The sequence below is a fragment of the Anolis sagrei genome, chromosome 2 (genome assembly GCF_037176765.1).
Source record: "Anolis sagrei isolate rAnoSag1 chromosome 2, rAnoSag1.mat, whole genome shotgun sequence".
Lineage (NCBI taxonomy): Eukaryota > Metazoa > Chordata > Lepidosauria > Squamata > Dactyloidae > Anolis > Anolis sagrei.
The window spans coordinates 266740032-266763048 of record NC_090022.1 but is presented as its reverse complement, the minus strand read 5'-3'; the positions used below and the strand labels follow the sequence as shown (position 1 = coordinate 266763048).

Here is a 23017-nt window from a genome sequence, read left to right as displayed (position 1 = left end):
AGCCATATCTCAGAAAAAATAACAGTCTGGATCTATATTTTCCTTCTTGATTTAAACATAAACTCCCTTTAACCAATTTATGGGTTCCAGCTAGACAACAGGAGTATATGACTATATCCACATTGCAAAAGCGAAGAGTATGTCTGCATCTACAATATAACAGTTTAACACCAGATTTACTACCATGGCTCAATACTATAAAATTCTGGGATTTTAGTTTTCTGATATATTTAGCCTTCTCACTCAGAGAGTTGTTGTTTGATGCCACAAGTACACATAATGACAAAGTTTTGTTTCTGGCTTGAAAGTGTGTGTTCCTGTTTGATTGTGCAGTGCTGACCTGGGCAGAAGTGGTCTTACCCTATAAACTTTGTTTGTGTGGCAGATACTTCATGAAACGTCTGGAGGGCACAATTCCTCTGGGCAGGACAAATTGAACTTTTACAGTCATTCACTGCAATGGTTCTCTGCATATGTGTTGGATGGGGTTACACTCCCCCTGAAGACACAGGTTCACAGTTTGGGAGTAATCCTGGACTCATCACTGAGCCTGGAACCCCAGGTCTCGGTGGTGGCTGGGAGAGCTTTGCACAATTAAAACTTGTGTGCCAGCTGCGCCCATTCCTTGGGAAGTCTGACTTGGCCACGGTGGTCCATGCTCTCGTTACATCCCGTATAGACTACTGCAACGTTCTCTACGTGGGGTTGCCTTTGAAGACTGTTTGGAAGCTTCAAATGGTCCAACTCCTCTGTTGCACCAGCTCCACTGGCTGCCAATCTGCTACCAAGCACAATTCAAAGTGCTGGCTTTAGCCTATAAAGCCCTAAACCACTGGTTCTCAACCTGTGGGTCCCCAGGTGTTTTTGCCTACAACTCCCAGGAATCACAGCCAGTTTACCAGCTGTTGGGATTTCTGGGAGTTGAAGGCCAAAACATCAGGGGACCTACAGGTTGAGAACCACTGCCCTAAACGGTTCCGGCCCTGCTTACCTGTCCGAACGTATCTCTCCTTATGAACCCTCTAGGAATTTAAGACTGGCGGGGACAAGAGACAAGGCCTGCTCTCCCCAGGGACATTATATTGGCCCCCACCCTCTTAACATTTCGCAAAAATGTATGTGGATCTCTTCTGAAGTACTGGAATTTTTGCCCCTGTTTAAATCTCGTGATTTAGTGCTGTCTAGAAATGTCCTCTGCTTTGAACCATAGGGTAGCAGTTTGAAGCATTCAAGCAAGTGTTTGTAAAAAAATAACAAGGTAACAGTTTTGATTAAGACTGAAAAACGGGGAAGGACTACTTCTTTTAAAAAATGTAACTGTAACAACTAAATGCTGTTTTGGAGCCTCAAAATGATAAATGTGTCTGACTAATTTTTTAAAAAAGTATATCTCAAGTAAGGTCTAAATACCCTGAAGTCAGCAAGGTATGTATGTCTAATAGATATTTAAAAATTAACTTTTCAAGCAAGGTCTAAACACCCTGAAGTCAGCAGATCATATCTGATCTGGAAAGCTAAGTAAGCTCAGTTCTTGGAAAGACTTAGAAGAAGGCTGCCAAGGAATACCAGGTGCTGTAGGCTTACATTCAGAGAAAGGCAAAGGCAAACCTCCTCTGAATGAATAAATCCTGGCAAAAATAGCCTATGATGAGGTAGTCATAAGCCCAAGGGGCCATCTACACTGTAGAACTAACGCAGTTTGACACCAAGTTAACTGATATGGCTGAATGCTATGGAATCATTGGAACTGTAGTTTTATGCTTAGTCTTTAGCTTTTTCTGCCAAATAATGCTGGTGCCTCAGAATTTCATAAGGTTGAGCTACAGTAGTTTAGGTGGTGCCAAATTATATTAATTCTGCAGGGTAGATGCACTCCAAGACAACTTGAAGGTAAATAACAACATAAGATTTCAAATCCCATTTGTTTTTGTTGGGAACCCGGAGTCAAATACATATTGCAGCCATCTTCTTTTCTCTTTTATCTGTCACACACTCCTCTCTTTCTGATATCTCTTTCCTTCTGGCTCTCTCACAACTTCTTAATCTACCTCCCTCACTATCAAAACGTATCTTTCTGGATCCATCTACACCACTGTTTCTCTGTGGGTCAGGACTCCTGGGGGGGGGGGTTACAACAACAACAACAACAACAATCTTTATTTATACCCCGCCACCATCTCCCCGATGGGGACTCGGAGCAGCTTACATGAGGCCAAGCCCAAATGACAATTACAATAAAGAAAAACCAAAACACAAACCAAAAATGCAAACAATAAACATCATAGTAAAACATATTAATACATAACAATACAAAAATCACAATATGCACAGGCACAGTAACAATGGGAGGGCAACATGTAATGATTAAAAGACAAACTGATTAAAACTAATTCAAAAACTTGGGCGAGATAAAAGAGAGGATGTGTCAGAAGAGTCGTCAAAGACCATCAGAAATCACAGTATTTTCTGTCGGTCATGAAGGTTCTGTGTGACAAATTTGGCCCAATTCTCTCATTGGTGGAGTTCAGAATGCTCTTTGCTTGTAGGTGAAGTATAAATCTCAGCAATTACAACTCCCAAATGTCAATGTCCATTTTCCCCAAACTCCACTACTGTTCACATTTGGGTATATTGAGTATTTGTGCCAAGTTTGATCCAGATCCATGATTGTTTAAGTCCATGGTGCTCTCCGGTTGTAGGTGAACTAAAACTCCAAAACTCAAGGTCAATGTCCACCAAATCCTTCCAGTATTTTCTGTTGGTCATGGGAGTGCTGTGTGCCAAGTTTGATTCAATTCCATCATTGGTGGAGTTCAGAATGCTCTTTGATTATAAGTTAATAACTATAAATCTCAGCAACTACAACTCCCAAATGGCAAAATCAATTCCCTCCCCCTAACCCCACCAGTATTCATATTTGGGTGTACGAGTATTTGTGCCGAATTTGGTCCAATGAATGAAAATACATCTTACATATCAGATATTTACATTACAATTCATAACAGTAGCAAATATGCAGTTATGAAGTAGCAATGAAAATAATTTCATGTTTGGGGATCACCTCAACATGAGGAACTGTATTAAGGGGTCACAGCATTAGGAAGGTTGAGAACCACTGATCTACACTGTCAAATTAATGCAGTTCAACACCACTTTAACTGCCATGACTCAATGCTTTGGAATCATAGGTTTCCAAGGTCTTTAGCTTTCTCTGTCAAATAGTGCTAGTGCCTCACCAAATTACAACTTTCATGAAGTGTTGGAAGGTCTATGTTTAGTTCAGAACCAAATGATAATTTATGGATGAAAAATTCATAACAAAATGGCAAGAATATTCTACATACAAATTATTAATTCTAAGCACATAAGTTTTGTTTAAAAAACCCTCCCTGCCCTATCAATAGATATTGCCTTATCTTATTTTTCCCTCTTTCACTTTTCATTTCCATGGAAACAGAAGAGAAAAGGCTGCCACGAGCAGAATACAACCAAGGGACAGGACTGACAGGAGAGCTTGCAGGTACATTTTAGCTGCTGGAGGTCAGCAGAAATAGGTATGAAAAAATATAGTGCTACCAAAAAAATAACCCAACAGGCATACAATCAATACAAAAAAAAATGTGAGGCCACTTCTAAATTGTAGCCTAAAGTGAGGCAAGGCTGGTGAGATCATGAGGTGAATTAGTATTCTCTCCACGTACAGAGAGATACATCTTTGGAGACTGTAGTTCAGTGCTTTAAATTGATGCCTTTGTGCTGGATGGTGGCCCATGCTCACCCTGGCCCTGGCCCCTTCTTCCTGAGTCTTACCTAATAAAACGTGGTTTGCATTTTTTATTTCTCATATGATTTGTGTGTTGCAAAGTTCTATAACTGTATTATATCATATTGTTCATTAGGCAGCACATATGGCTCTCTATTCCTTCCTGCTTTGCCCTCACAACAATATTAAGAGGTAGGGGAAGAGGAAGGAAGAGAGAGGGAGAGAGGAAGAGAGAGGGAGGAGAAGGAGAGGAAGAGGAAGAAAGGGAGGAGAAGGAGAGGGAGGAGAAGGAGAGGAAGAGGAAGAAAGTGGGAGATGGAGAGAGAGTGAGACTCAGGACGAATCTGTGTTTCATGACACTGGTTGCATCTACATTCTAGAATTAATGCAGTTTGACACTATTTTATCTGCCATGTGGAATCATGGGAGCTTTAGTTTAGTGAGGTACCAAAACTATTTGGCACAGAAGGCTAAAGGCCTTGTAAAACAGGTGGTATCAAAGTGCATGAACTCTATATTGGAGAAGCACCCTAAGTAGGGACTAGAACATGGACATTCCAAGTCCCAGCACATCACTAATGCAGGGAGATATAAGGACCTTCAGTTTGGTCTGGGACCAATTGTTGCCCTGTGCCATGGCAGTGGGCTGTGCTTTGGCATTGAGAGACATGGTAGTCCACACTCTGGTTACATCCTGTATGGACTACTGCAACGCACTCTATGTGGGGTTGCCTTTGAAGACTGTTTGGAAGCTTCAAATGGTCCAATGAGCAGCAGCCAGGTTGCTAACAGGAGCAGCGCTCAGGAAGCATACAACTCCTCTGTTGTACCAACTCCACTGGCTGCTAGAGTATGGACTGGTTTGATGTTCTTGTGGTCCAAGGCCCTTTCAGAATCTTCCTCCAACACCACAGTTCAAAAACATCTTTCTTAAGCAAGGAACCCTAAACTTGGGAATATGGAAACCTGTGAAATTGCAGAAGGGATGTATATCATCCCCCAAACACACACATAATCTGGCTGCATAATCTACACATCAAAATCATCTCTGTACTCAGTTTTTTATTTTGCAATTTTATGCCAAATGTTTCACAAGACTAAGAATGGGCCAGTTGGCTTCTTCCTTTTAGCAAGGTAGCTGATGCCTTCCTTGTGAGCAAGGCAATAAAATACACCCTGAGGACCAGCACCTTGCAAAAAGGAAGAAGCCAACTTAAGAAAGACGTTTTTGAACTGTGGTGTTGGAGGAAAATTCTGAGAGTGCCTTGGACCGCAAGAACTTCAAACCAGTCCATACTCCAGGAAATAAAACACGACTGCTCACTGGAGGGAAGGATATTAGAGCTAAAAATGAAATGGCCACATAATGAGAAGACAGGAAAGCTTGGAGAAGATAATGATGCAGGAGAAAAATGGAAGGAAAAAGGAAGAGAGGCCGACCAAGGGCAAGACGGATGGATGTTATCCTTAAAGTGACTGGCTTGACCTTGAAGGAGCTGGGGGTGGTGACGGTTGACAGGGAGCTCTGGCATGGGCATGAGGTCATGAAGAGTAGGGAGCAACTGAACAAACAAACAACAACAGAGCACCTGATGAACCAGCCTGGACACAGCATATTATTTGAGAACACAGAAATGCTGGACCACACCAACAACCACCATGTCAGACTACACAGAGAAGCCATTGAAATCCACAAGCATGTGGACAATTTCAACAGAAAGGAAGAGACCATGAAAATGAACAAAATCTGGCTACCAGTATTAAAAAACTCTAAAATTATAACAGCTAAACAACAGAGAGGAAAAAACCAGGCACAGATTAACACCTCCCAGCAACAGATTTTCCCAGGCTCAGGCAGGCCTTCAAATGCTAATGAAGGTGATCAGCTAAACATTCACACCTAATTGCAGCAGGGAAGAGCTCCTTGCCCCACCCCAGCCATTCCACAGATATATAAACCCAGTTTTCCTACTTCCAACAGACCTCACAACCTCTGAGGATGCTTGCCATAGATGCAGGCGAAACGTCAGGAGAAATGCCTCTAGAACATGGCTCTATAACCCGAAAAAACCCACAAGAACCTAACAACAGGATTCCTTGCTTAAGACACTTGCTAAATAACATTCCATAGAATTATAAATTTATCAATTCAGTCAGATAAAAAAGATTGTTTGGGAGATCTCTGCCTATGAAATATGGGGTCAAACTGCATTAATTCATCAGTATAGATGTACCTGAAAGCCATTTCAGTTCTCGGAAGTCCCTTGCTTTGACTGTATGACATGACTTTGTGAAGAATTAAAATGGTGACTAGCAGATCCAAAGGCACCAGATTCCTTAAAAATTGCCCAGGCCTTCTGGTGTTGACACTGATCCTGACATCTGGATCCATCGTATTTCATTGAGGAATCACTGGGCATTTGTTCAGCTGTAACCTGATACTAGAGACAGGTCCTGTGACTTCACTGTGCCTTGGAAGGTGAATTTATTCCCTTCTAGTGCCTGACAAAAATGCTTGTTACAGTGATGAAAGATATATAGGATGGATAACACTGCCATGAAATAACAATGTGAGCCAAGGGGGTACTCAGTAATTGCATTCAGTGTTCAAAAGCAGAAACACAATCTCATTGACTCCAATCAGTCTCCCCTTGTTCGACATTCCTACTGGAACAGTTTTCTAAATAAGATCTAAAGGCTCATTTATTCCCTTCCTCTTCTACCCTTCACCTTTGCTTTTGAATCAGGCTCTGTTCATCAGGGTGGCTGCTTTCATTGCAACAAAGAGGGTTTTGCAACACTCAGTATGACCAATGGACATTAAACAAATACTTTGTTTTAGTGTGCAATACTCTGTGGTGCACATAAAATAGTCCAGAGTTTTATATCTTTGCCTTGGACATGAAAAGAACAGCCATTCAAAGGGTTTTTTGGACCACAACTCCCCCAGGAAGCATGGCTCTCATGGAAATATACATCTTCCAACATTTCATAGATTTTTTTTAATGTCAGGAGTAACTTGAGAAACTACAAGTCGCTTCTGGTGTGAGAGAATTGGCCATCTGCAAGGATGTTACCCAGGGGATGCCTGGATATTTTGATGTTTTGCCATCCTTGTGGGATGCATCTCTCATGTCCCCATATGGGGAGCTGGAGCTGACAGAGGGAGCTCAACCCACTCTCCCCAGATTCAAAGCTCTGACCTGTCAGTCTTCAGTCCTGCCAGCACAAAGGTCTAACCTATTGCGCCACCGGAAGCTGCTATTTCAGAGACTAAAACTGGGATATGTGTGGCCAAGACACATCACAGTGTGATGAAGATGGCAACTGCTATTAATGAAGAAGAATACACAATCTAGGAAAGGGTGAGTTTTCTGAGAGTAAACGGGAGAGCAACATGTTGTGTTTTTGCTCTTTCTTGAGTTGATAGGCTGTGGCCCACTTGGAATCTACAGCAACTGAAGGATGTTGAAGATAAATGAAAAGAAAGAGGAGAATTAAGAAAATGGAACACTTTGGAAGCATCTTTTAAAAGTGGGACCACAGAGGATTAATTAGTATTGTCCCTGAAAAATTGGGACAGTTTATGGGTATGAAAATTTCTGGTTGTGACAATCTTAAAACACAGAAAGATATATGGAAAGATGGGCTATAACCCATTGTCTTTCCCCAGCTAGGATTACCCTCATCTGTACTTTTTTCTTGGTTCCTACTTTTATCCTCTCTCCATCTCTTCCATTTTTGTCTTGTCTCTGGCCTACAAGGATATATAGACCCAAGTTGCCAGTCCCAACTTGAGCAAACTCACTGGCTCAATGGGACTTACATAAGTGTTGACTCATTCAATAATTGATTTAGTGGGTCTATTTTCGTTCAGGCCATAATGAGTCACATACGGGATTCACAGACTGGTTGTTGCTCTGATCACTCTGTCCACATTCCTTTGACTTTTTGTGGCCTATAAAAAGCAGATGTCCTGCTGGCTGAGCTATAGTTGTCCAAAAAGGTAACTGTTTCATATTTTGCATAGAACGTATTATCCCTTTGCTTCCGAGCCTGAGAATTCTGACAGACTTTGGCTTTTCCTTAGCAGTGTTGTTCTCTTATGAAGGCCACAGAGGGTGTGCATTTGGTTAGGATTAAGAAACTATTCAGTTTTGCTGTCCAAGCCATTCAGATAATTAAAGCCTCACATTGTTTCTGTTCTGAATATGAAGATATTTATAAATTCTGATAAATTCTCCAAAAATGAACTGAAACATTGCCCATTATCGGCATCATCCAGATTCAGTAAACATGAATATAATGATTCCTAAACTGAGGAAGACTATTGATTTATTGATTTATTTATTTACGACATTTATATGCCACCCTTCTCACCCCAAAGGGGACTCAGAGCGGCTTACAAGTAAAAAGTAAATACAATATATTATATTATTACCACAGCACAAAATTAGTATTATATATTACAGTGCACTATAACATTATACTATAATATTATTAGTAATATTACATTTAATATAATATATATAATTATAATATCATATTATTAGTAGTAGTATTATATTGTATTACATTATAATATTATCTATATTATATTATATTATATTATATTATATTATATTATATTATATTATATTATATTATATTATCGGCACAGTGCAGAAGACAAGATGGAACTGCCTTCCTGGTCCTCTCTTGACTCTGATCTCAGAGCAGCGGGGCACACAGCAGGGCCTCCCCGCCTCGCCACCATCACTGCCGCAATGCCCGCCCTTTCTCCCCCCCTGGCCTCGGAACCGGCCTCCCCCTCCTTCTCCCTCACCCCTGCCCATGCGCCCTTCAACTGCCATTTGCCTTTCCTCACTCTCTCTCTTTCCCCTTGCCCCCGCCCTTCCCACCGAGGAATCTACCTAACGGTTGGTTTCCTTGGTCATATTGCATATACTTTCTTCTAATAGTAAAAGATGAATATTTTCTCGAAACAGAGACACAAGTGGCAACTCTGTTCTGAGTCTGACCTGGTGTCAAATCCAAGCATTCCCAAGTCTGTGTTTAAAACTGAACACTGATACATGTCACTGTGATAGGATAAGATTTATTGATACTAAATTGATGTAGCAGAAGAAAATACCATAGTCCTTTAACTGGTGGCTTCCAGCATCATCTCCCAGCTTTCTGCACAGATTATCCAGTGGCCCACCCTGCAAATCCTTCTGGCTGGACAATGTGTTCCCTGTGCTGGGGTGCAAATGGAAAATGAAGCAAATGGAAAATACCAAAAGTTATATAAGTAAGAATGAAACAAAGGAAACTGGAAAGAGGAAAGAAGGAAAGAGCCATCTTCTCACCTAATAGATTGGAGAAAAGTACAGGCAAGTTGCTAACCAGAAGATTTATTTCCCCTTGTCTGTTCTCAGCTGACTTTATATCCTTCAACTGCAAGGCTAAAACATAAACCATCTCACCGGGGCCTCCCGGACACAGAATAACTCTTTTTTGTGTCATTGGACAGCTGTTAACATTTGCCCAGGATGCTGATAAAGATTTTAGAATGATCTGCCTGGTGGCCGGGAGCCACATGCACTACCAACGCCCATTGGAGTTAAGAACTCAAAAGCTCTGGCTTAGCTGAATGAATCCATCCGTTTTTGTTTCTCTCAAATTACAATGGTTTAAATCTCATGTTGTCTTCAGCTGGAACATGAAGAAATCTATATTCCTATTATAAAAAGTGACCAATGTGGTTTTTTCACCCAACCCTATCCAAACTTGTGAGTGTACACCTACTTAAATTTCAAGTGCACCTAATTCTAGAATGTGGTGGATTATTGACCATACATTATTAATCTCTAAATATGTCTGTACAGAGAAACGACAACAAACTGTAATTTTGGATAGGGTTCAGTAGTTTATTGTGCATGAATGAACACCCAGTGCTCAATTTCTGATACTCGTCATTACCACAAATTATGCAGCCAAGTTTCCCATATTTGGGGAAACTGCAGGGGTCAGCACACCCCGAGTGCATGGATGAGCCTCATTCTGGGCAGGCCCGTAGCCAGGATTTCGATTCGGGGGGGGGGGGGGGGGGCTGAGTTTTTTCAGGGGAGGTTTTGGGGGGGCTGAGTTTCGGGGGGGCTGAGTCTGAGTGAAAGAGGGTCTACCCTAGCAAACCTTTTGTATCATTACCCCAATGCCCCCATGCATATGGGATATATTGAGTATGGTGATCAGATGATGATATGAATAAACATAACAGTTTAAATAATGCACCAGTAAGGCCTTTTCATGAACCACCATGAGAATTTCGGGGGGGGGGGGCTGAAGCCCCTCAAGCCCCCCCCCCCCCCCCCCCCCGCAGCTACATGCCTGATTCTGGGAAAACCTCCTTTGTGATTCAGGTGTCTCCCCTGCCTGGTAATTTCTGATATTGATCCACCTCAAACCAGCCATAAATGTGTCAGTTTACTTTTCTCGTTGTTATAACTCCTGACGGAATAACAACAGCAACAGCAACAGCAAAAACAACAAGAACAACAACAGCCAAAATGGTGATTGGAAGTGAAATGGCAGAACTTCTTGTGTCTTGCATGGCAGAGACATGGACATGGAAGTGACATGACACAACTTCTGGTGTGCCCCTTCCATAGTTGCTCACTTCCGATGCAGAACAACCATCAAAGTGTACAGTGCTATAAGTATTTAAAAAGAATTCGCATAAAACCCCTATGCCAGTTAGCCCTGGAATGCAGGCTAAGATCCTAAGGTACAGTATGATCCCCATATCTACAGTACTGAAACAACCAATTTCATTTGTCCACAATTCAAAAAAAAATCTCTAGACATTTTCTGGGTCATCCAGAACAATTCAATTGTATGCTTCCATCAGAAGTTGACACAGAGTTGCACTGGAGAACCTAGAAATGCTGGAGAGATATTCTCTCTAGCCATTTTCTAAGTTCTTCAATGCAATTCTTTGGTATCCCTTTGCCAGAAGATTTTTTTATTTCAATAGGATTTGCTATTATCCAAGGTTTTGCATTTGCACAATAAGTCAATAAACATATCCCTTGCAGGTATGAGGGTCATCTGTAATTGCACTTTTCCAGGGATTCTGTAATGGTACATCATTCTGTTTCAGCTACATTTTCTGAGCATTGGTCTAAGACTCAGAAGATCGGAGTCTGAATTACCATTTGGAAATGCACAGGGTGACATTGTTGCCAAGATAACCCTGTAGTATTTCCACCTAAAGGTTGTCATAAGTCAGAAACAGCTCGAATGAATATACTGCAACTACACTTTTCAAAAGACTAAGCTTATGCATACACAAATAGAGATATTTATTTGTCGTATCATCTGCAACCAGAACATTGTATTACATTTCTAACAGAACAAAACAAACAAACAGATAAAAAAAGCAACACAAATTTTGCAAACTTGGTAGCCGATTAAATGTCCTTTGACCAGTGTCTGGCCACTTGGAGTGCCTCTGGTGTTGCTGCAAGGAGGTCCTCCATCGTGCATGTGGCAGGGCTCAGGGTGCATTGCAGCAGGTGGTCAGTGGTTTGCTCTTCTCCACACTCGCATGTCGTGGATTCCACTTTGTAGCCCCATTTCTTAAGATTGGCTCTGCATCTCGTGGTGCCACAGCGCAGCCTGTTCAGCACCTTCCAAGTTGCCCAGTCTTCTGTGTGCCCAGGGGGGAGTCTCTCATCTGGTATCACCCACGGATTGAGGTGCTGGGTTTGAGCATGCCACTTTTGGACTCTCACTAGCTGAGGTGTTCCAGAGAGTGTCTCTGTAGATCTAAGAAAACTATTTCTTGATTTAAGTCGTTGACGTGCTGGCTGATACCCAAACAATTTATGAGCTGGAGATGTCTCTGCCTTGGTCCTTTCACTATTGGCTGCAACAAATAGAGATAAATACATACAGGCAGTCCCCGAATAACAAACGACTCATAGTTAAGAACGAGGGTGGGACGACACAAATTGAGAGAAATCTACCCCTCAGAAGGGAAATTCCCTCCTGAAAGAGTTATCATGGAGGAAAAGGTGTTTCCACTGAAGTTTTCTCGCCAATCTTTGTTTCCATAACAAGCCACATTTTTTTCAAAATCCAATGGTCACAGGGACAGAAAGTGAGGTGGAATCTTCTGAACATGGGCACAGACAGCAAAACAAACACCACAAGAGTGTTAACCATTCCCTATGCTATCCAAAACTACAATTATATATGTGTTGGTGTGTGTGTGTGTCTGTGTGTCTGTGTGTGTCTGTGTCTGTATCTGTGTGTGTGGATAGCGTTACACTGAAAAAATGTACCTGTTCTGACTTGCATATAAATTCAACCTAAGAACAAATCTGCAGAACCTATCTTGTTTATAACTTGGGGGCTGCCTGTATAGTATCAGAAAAGAAGTATATAAATATAGCAATACATAAATACCCCCACACATACAGACATCCTTTGGGAGACACAAGCTGTTACTACTCAACCTGTGTGAGTATTTGGGTCTCAGCTGGCCAGATCCTTATCCTGGATTTGGCTGACACTCTCAGCTCTCTTCCCAAAGCCACTAAACAGTAGAACTGGCTGAACATTTCTTTTGGAAACCTGGAGGTAGATGAAGTAAGCCAACTTCTTGGGTTCATTACAGACATAAAGAACAGCCTTGGCTTTGCTGAATTTTGACGGCTTTTCAGCAAATGTACGCCAAGTTTCAAATGACTCAGGGTGAAGCTTCAAAGAAGCTCAGCTGAATTATGATTCTACCTTAAACCAATCTAAAACTTGGCAGTGTGGATGAAATCTGGCAGAAGAGTTGGGGTTTATTTGGAACTGAAACACACATGGGGATAAGAGGACTTGCAACCTGAAACTGAAAAATCATTTCTAAGAGCTCTTGTGAAGTGACACTGCTAAATATTAGGCAGAACCTGGCCATAATGGCTCATTCCTCATTCCTTCTTTCCCATGTGGGTGGCTTCATGATCCTTCTTACAGCTCCAAAAGATTATTCATTTCTAAGAAGCTGTGAAAGTAAAACAGGGATAAAATCTGATGGAGCCAGAAGGGTGTTTATCATGATTTTCACAAGCCTGCTGATGGTGGAGAGGAAGCAGGCCTTCAGTTAATGATTTGAATAGATCAGCAGTTGGATATATAGATGCATGATGTGTGCACAAAATCTGCCAAGAGGATGGCCTGCATATGGGCTGTTAAAATAAATGGATTCATTAGAACAGCACTACCATTCTCTGATGCAACTCTAATTCGTGTCAATGGAACCTAATGTCATAGTGAACTGTGATCATTCAAACACATGACTCCTTTTGTATGAGGAAAAAGGCCTGTTTCCAACTGTGGCTGTTCTGGCAACTTAGCAAACAAGGCATGAGGGTCATAACTTTCTGTGTTTGTTGTTTCCTGGCAAGTGGTCAATTAACCCAAGAAGCGAATACAGGTGATATTATTGCATTGAAATATCAAAGGAATGTCAAAACCAAAACCAAGAAAAGGGAAACAGTGGTAAGTGTTTGCTTCCATGTTGGTGATGCTGTGAATCAACTCTGTTTTAGTTCATCTGTAAAGACATAGAGATCTACTGAACTTCTCTGTGTTCTTTAAACGTTGAGCATGAACAGCTCCTTTAAATCTATAGAAATAAAAATGTAATGTTCGTTTGTGGGATTAACATAACTCAAAAACCACTGAACAAATTGACACCAAATTTGGACACAATACACCTATCAGGCCAATAAGTGACCATCACTCAAGAAAATACTGAAAAACTCAGCAGAAGAGACTTAAAAAGCCAAAAAAACAAAAACTACATTACAACGCATGCACAAAACCACACACACACACACACACACATATATATATACACACATATACATATACACAAACACACATATACACAAATATATACACACACATATACACACACAAAACACACATATACAGACGGCTACAGCAACACACGACAGGGGACGACTAGTCATGAATAAAACCCAAAGCAAATTCACTGTATCTCTGACATTAAATCCTCTCACTGTGCCATACCAAATAGATACCATCAGCCAGGGCTTGAAAAATGTTTTCTATGAAGAGGTACAACTGTCAGAACCTCTGTTTAGAGGATTCTGGGAGCTATAGCCCAAAAATGTAACTTTTTCAGATCTAAAATACAGAAATGCCTGACAATATTAAAAGAATGATAATGGCATCTTAGTCCTATTTGAACATGAAGCCTAGTGAAATTTTCAGCTTCAAGCATTGGATCGTCCAGATGATTGCTCTATGAGTTACATAACTGTACTGGGGATGGATCATGAGGTCAGCTTTATTACCTTTTTCTTGAGTCAGAAATCATAGTTTTGTCAGAGAGTTAAAAGTCATTGGACAGAAGATTCACAACTCTTGTCTGATAAACTTTCACTTCTAGTATACATGTTTTACAGGCTTTCCAACCAATTGTTTCATAAGTGTCCAAAACTTGTTTGACCAGACATGACAGTCAGCTAAAGAAATGTGTATTTTAAAAGCCAGAGTCTGACAGAAGGTAGATCTACAGATTGATCAGAAGATAATCGGAAGTAGTTTGGCAAGAGTTTATGACTCCCATCTGTTTAACAATGGCAGCAATGACTATTGTCCCATCCTAGCTTGCTGTATGTCTTCAACCCATTTCCATCTCTTGGCAACCTTATCCTAGGCTTTTCTTGGCAAAATTGTTTAGCGAGAGTTCATTAATGCCTTCTTCTGAGGCCAAAAAAATGGGAATTACTGAAAATCACCCAGTGGGTTTCCATGACTGAATGGGGATCTGAACTGAAGGCTATCAGTATTCTAGACCAACATTCAAACCACTACACCAAAATGACTTTGTATTCCAGATCAGGCTATTGAAATCTCTAAGGTTTGTATCACATGGGCAGGGGTAAAGTGGAGGACAGCGGGGCAATTGTGGGACACTGGAAATAGAACATGGGGCAATCATGAAGAACGCTGCCAGCACGAAGCCCCCCAGAGCCCTGCTGGAAGTAGCTCTGCATTATATGATGGGCTTCAGTGGACTCCGTGCCAGGGGGGATAATAATAGTAATAATAATAATAATGCACTTTATTTATATTCCACCCTTCTCCCCTAGGTGACTCAAGGCAGATTACAGTATTTTCATACATAGGCAAACATTCAATGCCTTTACAATCATATACATTGAGAGACACAAACAAAGGCAAAGATTTCTCCTTTCATTTTCGGCTTCTGGAGGCAGTGCTCATCTCTGGCTCTGGGAGGTGCTTTTCTCCATTTTCAAGCCAAGGAGCTTGCGTTGTCATCTCTCGGTCAAGTAGCGGTCAAGATTGTTTTGCAATTCAGTCCATTGATTTGGGTTACATCCCCAATGGAGCAGCAGAAAAATAAACGTTGTGTTCCATGTGACAGGTCTTCATATTTTAGACATCTACTAGAAAGAGAAAAAAAGAAATGTGGTGTTTGAGGCAGTCTTTAGGAGGAGCCTGAAAACATGGTTGTTCCAGTGTGCCTTCCCAGAATAAGGAAACTCCCAGCAATATGTCCCTAAACGCACTTTAGTAGTGATCTAGGATTGTCTGCACGCTCTATCACTCTCCAAAATTTTTATCTTGTTTATATGTCACCTGGTCATGCCCAGCATTATTTTTTAAATTTTTAATTAGTACATTTGGCCCTGTCATAGGTTTTTAAACATAATTGTGTTATTGTTAATGTTTATTGCTATTTTCTGTTTATGAGTTTTATTTATTGCTGTATTACTGTTGCTATTGTTTTATTGTTGTATTGTGGGCTTGGCCTCATGTAAGCCACACCGAGTCCCTTGGGGAGATGGTAGCAGGGTACAAATAAAGTTTAATAATAATAATAATAATAATAATAATAATAATAATAATAATTCTGCTTACAAGATTCCAAGAGAAAAATGGGATTGACCCTTTATAACCAACCATTCATCTGATCCATCATGGCACTTCTGATATTATTCAACAGATTAAAGAAAAAAATGGGCTCAAAATCAAACAAATTCACATTTGAGGAGATATTTCCAACTTTACAGTCTGTTTCTAGGGCAACAACATATCAATCCTCCCAAAGTTGCTTTAGCCAGAGAATTGCTCCAAACCTCTTGAAGAAATATGTTGACTCTGAACATTGCTGTTTCAATTCCTCCGACAGAGATCTGTTTATTTTCATGAGGTGATGATAACTGTCTATATAGCTCATCTATCTTGAACCAAGAGAAACTTCCAAGTTTTAAAGCATTTTTCATTTTATTTAATTCAATGAGATTAAAACCAATTATACTATCCCCTCTGGCTCTCTTTCCAGGCCCCTTAACTGGATTATCTTAGGGTACTAGTCCAACTAATATAGCTCTTATCCAATCATTAAAGAAATCTCAGTTGAATGCTCCTATAAGTTTTAATCTATCAATTAATTGCATCTGCACAAAAACAAAACAAGAACTTTGTAGTGGAAAAACATGTCTTCTTTGTTTCAGGTGTTTTTGGACTGTGCCATAGGCAGCTTTTGGACTGATAAGAGTTATAGACCCAAAACATTTGGAGAGCCACAGTTGCTCATCTGAATTTTAGAATATGCCTCTTTAGATCAGTGCTACTCAAAGTGGGAGTCTGTGAACTAGTGACAGTACCTGAGTCATTAGCTGCCAGTCACCAGTGAGTTTCCATGAAAGGATGAAACACATTCTTTAATGGAAACTCACAAATGGACACAAATGCAGTACGAGTTTCTGAAACACTGAAATAAAAAGAACTGCTTGTCCTCTACATCAAATAGCTTTAGAAGTACAGCTTTAGATGATGTTCAAGCAGGTATTGTCTTAGGAGAGGTACCCTTTCTTTGCTGAGAGTGAAGGAAGAATTCCTCTTCCAACACAGCATTTGGAACATCTTTGGCTGACAAGTACACATTTTACAGAAAGTCCACATGGCACAATTTTGACTGGTGATGCTAATGTTTAGACAAGCAGATAAGATAGTTCATCTGCATTTGCATGCCATATGAATTAAAAAAAATCAAACCCTGACATATTCAGCCTAAAACATTTTCTTGCTCAAGGCAAAAAGCAAGATAGACTCTTCCCCATTCAGTACTAATGGGGAACAACAATGCAACTTTCCTTCAGCACTGGCAACAGGATAGGATCCTTCATTACACCTGGAGCCCACAAGCCTGGGAGAATCATGGAGAAAGATCGCCTAAAGCACATCTTCATGGGCCAGAGATACAGAAGGAAGGGCTATCCTTCAGTATCTGCTACTTACAGTCGGCCAGCCATGTTAGAACAACTGGGAAAGCAGACTCAGAGCCCAACACATAGCATAGGGCTCCTAATCTGGTTTCCTATATTCATATAAAAAGTTTCTTACAGTGAGTAATTACTTAGCAAAACTGGTGACCATCACATTTCCTTATGAAAGTCTCTCACCTCATAAATCAAGACCAAACTGTTTTTCCAATATCAGTTGGAAGCCTAGATCCTATCTCACTTCCAGTTAGAGTAGACCCATTGAATTAATGGAGTTTGCTTATGCATTGTGTTTCACCATTCGACAACTGATTCAACAGATCTACTCTAGTTGTGATTAACTAACAGAATTCAAGTCACAGAATCCACCAGAACATTATGCACATTATATTTATTTATTATTATTATTTATTAGATGCACTTATTGACCGCCATTCTCAGCCCTTATGGGCGACTCATGGCGGTGTACAGTACACATAAAAAGACAGTTACAGAGGCCAGTATCAACAACATATGACTATACAACAAATACAAACTACATAAAAATCCGCTTCGTCTCTTAGTAGAATCATAGCCAGTCTCATTTTCCTTATACCATTCCAGTTCTCATTACCGTAATGTTGTTGCTTAGCACTTAATTAAATGCCCTCTCGAACAGCCAGGTCTTAAGGCTTTTTCGAAAGGACATGAGGGAGGGCGCCTGTGTGATGTGTGCCGGGAGAGTGTTCCACAGCCGGGGGGCCACCACCGAGAAGGCCCTCTCCCTCGTCCCCGCCAGCCGTGCCTGTGATGCAGGCGGGATCGAGAGAAGGGCCTCCCCAGACGATCTCAAGGTCCTCATGGGCTCGTAGGCCAAGATGCGGTCAGAAAGGTATTTTGGGCCGGAACCGTTTAGGGCTTTGTAGGCCAAGACCAGCACCTTGAATTGGGTCCGGTAGCAAATCGGCAGCCAGTGAAGCTGGGACAACAAGGGCGTTGTGTGCTCCCTGCTACCCGCTCCAGTTAGTAACATGGCTGCCGCACGCTGGACCAGCTGAAGCTTCCGGGCCATCTTCAAGGGCAGCCCCACGTAGAGAGCGTTGCAGTAATCCAGGCGGGATGTGACAAGAGCGTGTACCACCGTGGCCAAGTCAGACTTCCCGAGATACGGGCGCAGCTGGCGCACGAGCCTAAGCTGTGCAAATGCTCCCCTGGTCACCGCTGAAACCTGGGGATCCAGGCTCAACGATGAGTCCAGGGTCACACCCAAGCTGCGAACCTGCGCCTTCAAGGGGAGTGCGACCCCGTCCAGCACAGGCTGTAACCCTATATCCCGTTCGGCCTTGCGACTGACCAGGAGTACCTCTGTCTTGTCTGGATTTAGTTTCAGTTTGTTCGCCCTCATCCAGACCGTTACAGCGGCCAGGCACCGGTTCAGGACCTCGACAGCCTCCTTAGTAGCAGGTGGGAAGGAGTGACAGAGTTGGACATCATCTGCGTACAGATGACACCGCACCCCGAAACTCCGGATGATCTCACCCAGCGGCTTCATGTAGATGTTAAACAGCATGGGGGACAGTATGGAACCCTGTGGCACCCCACAAGTCAAAGGTTGTGGTGCGGAACAGGAGTCCCCCAATGACACCTTCTGGGTGCGACCCTCCAGAAATGACCGGAGCCACCGCAAAGCAATGCCTCCAAGAGCAACTGTCCCATATTAGTTTGCTACCTGAGGCAAAAGACAATACCTCAACTATGTTTCTGTTCCTACATCCTACATTTCACCTACAGACATTGATGAGACTGGCAATTCCATCTTACTTTTTCACTGGTAATGGGGGTAAGAGACTTTCTACGGAGACACAGGGTGGGTAGAATAATAATAATAATAATAATAATAATAATAATAATAACAACAACAATTTTATTTCTTACCCTTCCAAGGTGCTGAACAGACTGGGACCATGAGAGCTAACCTTAAGAAATGGGGCCACAAAGTGGAGTCCACGACATGTAAGTGCGGAGAAGAGCAAACCACAGACCACTTACTACAATGCAGTCTGAGCCCTGCGACATGCACCATGGAGGACCTTCTTATAGCAACACCAGAGGCACTTCAAGTGGCCAGCTTCTGGTCAAAGGACATCTAGTACAATGGCAAGTTTTTAACTTTGTTTGTGTTTTTTAAATACATTATAATTGTACCCCAATTCACTTCTGACATGATAAATAAATACATTTCTTACCCGCATCTCCTTGAGGTTCAAGTCGGGTCGCAGAATATGTATCTTTAATAGAACTATATTTTAATGTGTGTATTTGTGGCATTTTTACAGTGTTTATGTGTTTAAATTATTCTGTAACCTGACTTGAGCAACAAGGAGAGGCAGGTAAGAAATTTATTTATTTATCGTGTCAGAAGTGAACTGGAATACAATTATTTAGTATAATGGTAAGTTTTTAACTTTGTTTGTGTTTTTAAAATACATTATAATTGTTCCCCCAATTTGCTTCTGACATGATAAATAAATAAATGTCTTACCTGCCTCTCCTTGTGGCTTAAGTTGGGTTACAGAATAATTGAAACACATAAACACTGTAAAAATGCCACAAATATACATATTAAAATGTAGTTCTATAAAAAGATCCATTTAAAACGTGTTTCTATAAAATATGTATTAAAATACACAAAACAGAGATTAAACATCCTCCTTCACTTTTGCTATCCCCCACTCAGGATCTTCTGCCTGAGGCTTCTGGCCCATTTCACCTAATGCAGTGCCAGCTCTGCAGAAATACATAAGCAATTGGCTGGCCTTCAGCCCCATCTGGAAGAGCATGAAAGAAAATTCCCTCATTTAAGGCTATCTCCTGGTTTGAGGTGTTCTGCAAAATCTTCTTTCACCCAGGAATCACTTAGATATCCTAAATAAGTTCAAATCTCCAGGGCCAGATTAACTTCATCCCAGAGTACTGAAGAAACTTGCTGATATATTCTCTGAAGTGAACCACTAAAAAAAAAAAAAGAAATATTGAAGAACAGGTGGAGTACTGAAGGACTAGAGAAGGACAAACATTTTGTCTCTTTTCAAAAAAGGCAAAAATAAGTTCCAGGAAACCACAGGACAGTCAGCTTGATATCAATACCAAGAAAAATTTTGGAATGCAGTACACAAGAGTCTGTTTGCAAATATATTGATGAAAATGCAGTGATCACAAAGAACTAGTATGGATTTGTCAAGAACAAATCCTGTCAAATGTATCAGATCACTATTAGACGGTGGGAAAGCTATGGATAGAACTTGTCTAAATGCCAGCAAAGCATTTGATAATGCCCTACACAATATTTTAGTTAGCAAATTAATTAAATGTGGAATTGATAGGTTTACTTCAGACTAGAAGAAGGTCTCTAGTGGAGTGTTTCAGAGTCCTGGATAATCTTCAACATTTTAATCAATTATTTAGATGACAGTGTGGAGGTTTGCAGATGACACAAAACAGAAGATAGCTAACACATTGGAGGAAAGGAACCAAGATAAACTAGAAAACTGAGCAGAAATTAATATAATGAGATCCAAAAGCAAAATTCTGTATTTAAGCCACAAAAACCAAAGGCACAGGTATAGGAAAGGAGAAAAGTGGTTAATTATTTATTTACTATTTATTTACTATATTTATATCCCACCTTTCTCAATCCTGAGTGTAACTCAAGGTGGCTTACAGCATAGGCAATAATTCAATGCCTTAAAATCAATATACAGGCCCCTGCCAACTGTGTGATTTTATGAGCCCCTTCCATATATCACTGTGCCATGAGAATTTGGGAAGTGTACTTTTTAATTCCAGTTCTCAGATTCCATATCTACACAAGGCAATGGATGTTGGGAGTTGTAATCCAAACAAGTACTTTTCTGAGCACTGGTCAGATGTTCCAGTTCCCTTCAATTACTGTGCCTATCTTGGCCATTTATGTAGTGGTTTCCTCACAGTACAGAGTGTCCTGGGATGAACCTCCCAAAACTGAATGTAATTCAGAAAAGTTTGTAAGAGGTGTATGTCTTTTTTTTTCTACTGGCAAGGGATTGCCTGTCAGCACATCACATGGCTTTATCTTATTTAACCTTATCTTGATATTTTAAACAAATATGTTGCAAATTCACCTTTAGCACTGCAACCCCCAAGGAACTGCTTCCAAATTCCTCCAATATATTGCCAATTTTTTCCACTCACTGAGATGGCTGTGTTTGTAGCAGATGACCTATGATCAAGGCTCCAAAGTTAACTTTTATGGACAATTATATTTCAGAGAAAGGCAATGGCAAACCACTTCTGAGTATTCCTTGCCTAAGGAAATCATATTAAACTCATGAAGTCACTCTATGTCAACAGACAAGTTGAAGGTATGAACGCTCTCACAAATATTCATAAGCTACAATCAAACATTCCCTTATTGTATCTGCATGTAAATGTATACTACACCAACAGTACACAACACGATGCCAATGACTGGGTGCTGTTAAGCAACGCACAATTGCACCAGGCAACTACAATGACCAACCACAGTTCACATTTTTGCTATATGCACAACTCTGTGACTGCCACTATGAGCAGGATATATCTGTTGTGCCATAGCTCTCAGATATCACATGACTTTTATATTTAAATGTCCTTAGCAGGAAGGCAACCTAGAATCACCCAGCTAGCATGGCCATAGTGGTTCTAGGAGCTGAGATTTGAAAAAAGCACTTTTTCCAAACTCTGCTCATGGTCTCCTGAAGAATTCAGAGGTTCTAGCCATGCCATGTTTCCTCCTTTTCCTGACCTGCATTACTTCCAAGGGTATTTTGGCAGTCTGCACACCTTAATTCCCCCAAAATATTATATGCAGAAAACAAAAGTTTCCACAAAATAACCAATGGCACTCACTTTCTGAGTGTGCAATTCTAGCTATTTTTCCTCTTCCTCTCGGTGGTGCCCCCCCCCCCCCCCCCCCGCCTCTGGAATGCCCTTCCTAGAGAAATAAGACAGTCCCCATCCCTCCCCTCCTTTCATAAGAGCTTGAAGACCTGGTGGTTTAAACAAGCCTTTGAGAATGCCTAGTTCTAGCTCAGCCCCAGATATTGTTGAATATGGCCATATCTTTTTCTACCAATTACCCAGGTCACTTCCTCCTATTAGGCCCTGGAAATGAACAGCCATAGACTCTACCTGTTATTGTTGTAGCCTGTTATAGCATTGCACCTAATTTCCTGAGCCCTTTAGAAATTGCACTTGCCTCAGCCCAGCCTTTTTAAATTGCCTGAACAGGCAGGATTATTTTAAATATATATGTGCTATTGTGATTTTTTATGCTTATATTGCTTTGTTAATTTTATGTTTATGTTGTTTACTCTGTATGTATTGATAATGTTACTTGGAAACCGCTCTGAGTCCCCTCGGAGAGATAGAGCGGTATATAAATAAAGTTTTGTTGTTTGTTGTTCTTATTCAGAGTCCATGGGAGCCTTTAAAAAATGGCCAATCACAACCCGCAGAGGATTTGGAGGGTGTTATTGACTATATTTTAAAAGGAGATTAAAAGAAGATTTGGAATGGGGTGAAAAGGGAGATGAGGCCAGCTTGATACTAGGCAATGTCCCAACCGTGCCATAAGATAAGAGGTTCTATTGATACAGCCCTATCTTAATGTTAAGTCCAAGAGGAGGGCTCAGCAGCTCCTTGTTTGATAGGCCTGATAAAAATCATTGACTCCTAGCCAACCTGGAAAGCAAATACCAGGGTTTTGCAACAGGATAGCATTCTATCAGCACAGAGTTTTCTGAAATGTTATAACCCCCACAACTTAGGGCTGTGGCATTTTGCAAATACTCCCTCAAACATTCTCTTATTGTATCTGCATGTAAATATATGCTACACCAACAGTACACAACATGATGCCGTACACAACATGATG

At 41.0% G+C, this 23017-nt stretch overlaps 1 protein-coding gene across 1 annotated transcript in view; it reads left to right on the top strand.

The window, feature by feature from the left end:
• PIK3R1 (phosphoinositide-3-kinase regulatory subunit 1) overlaps positions 1-19034 on the top strand; it is a 133169-nt gene extending 114135 nt beyond the window's left edge. Inside the window, exon 14 of the mRNA XM_067464577.1 lies at positions 19009-19034. Within this exon, the coding sequence (XP_067320678.1) occupies positions 19009-19015 (7 nt within the window). The 3' untranslated portion in view covers positions 19016-19034. The remainder of the gene's footprint in view (positions 1-19008) is intronic.
• Positions 19035-23017: the final 3983 nt, after the last annotated feature.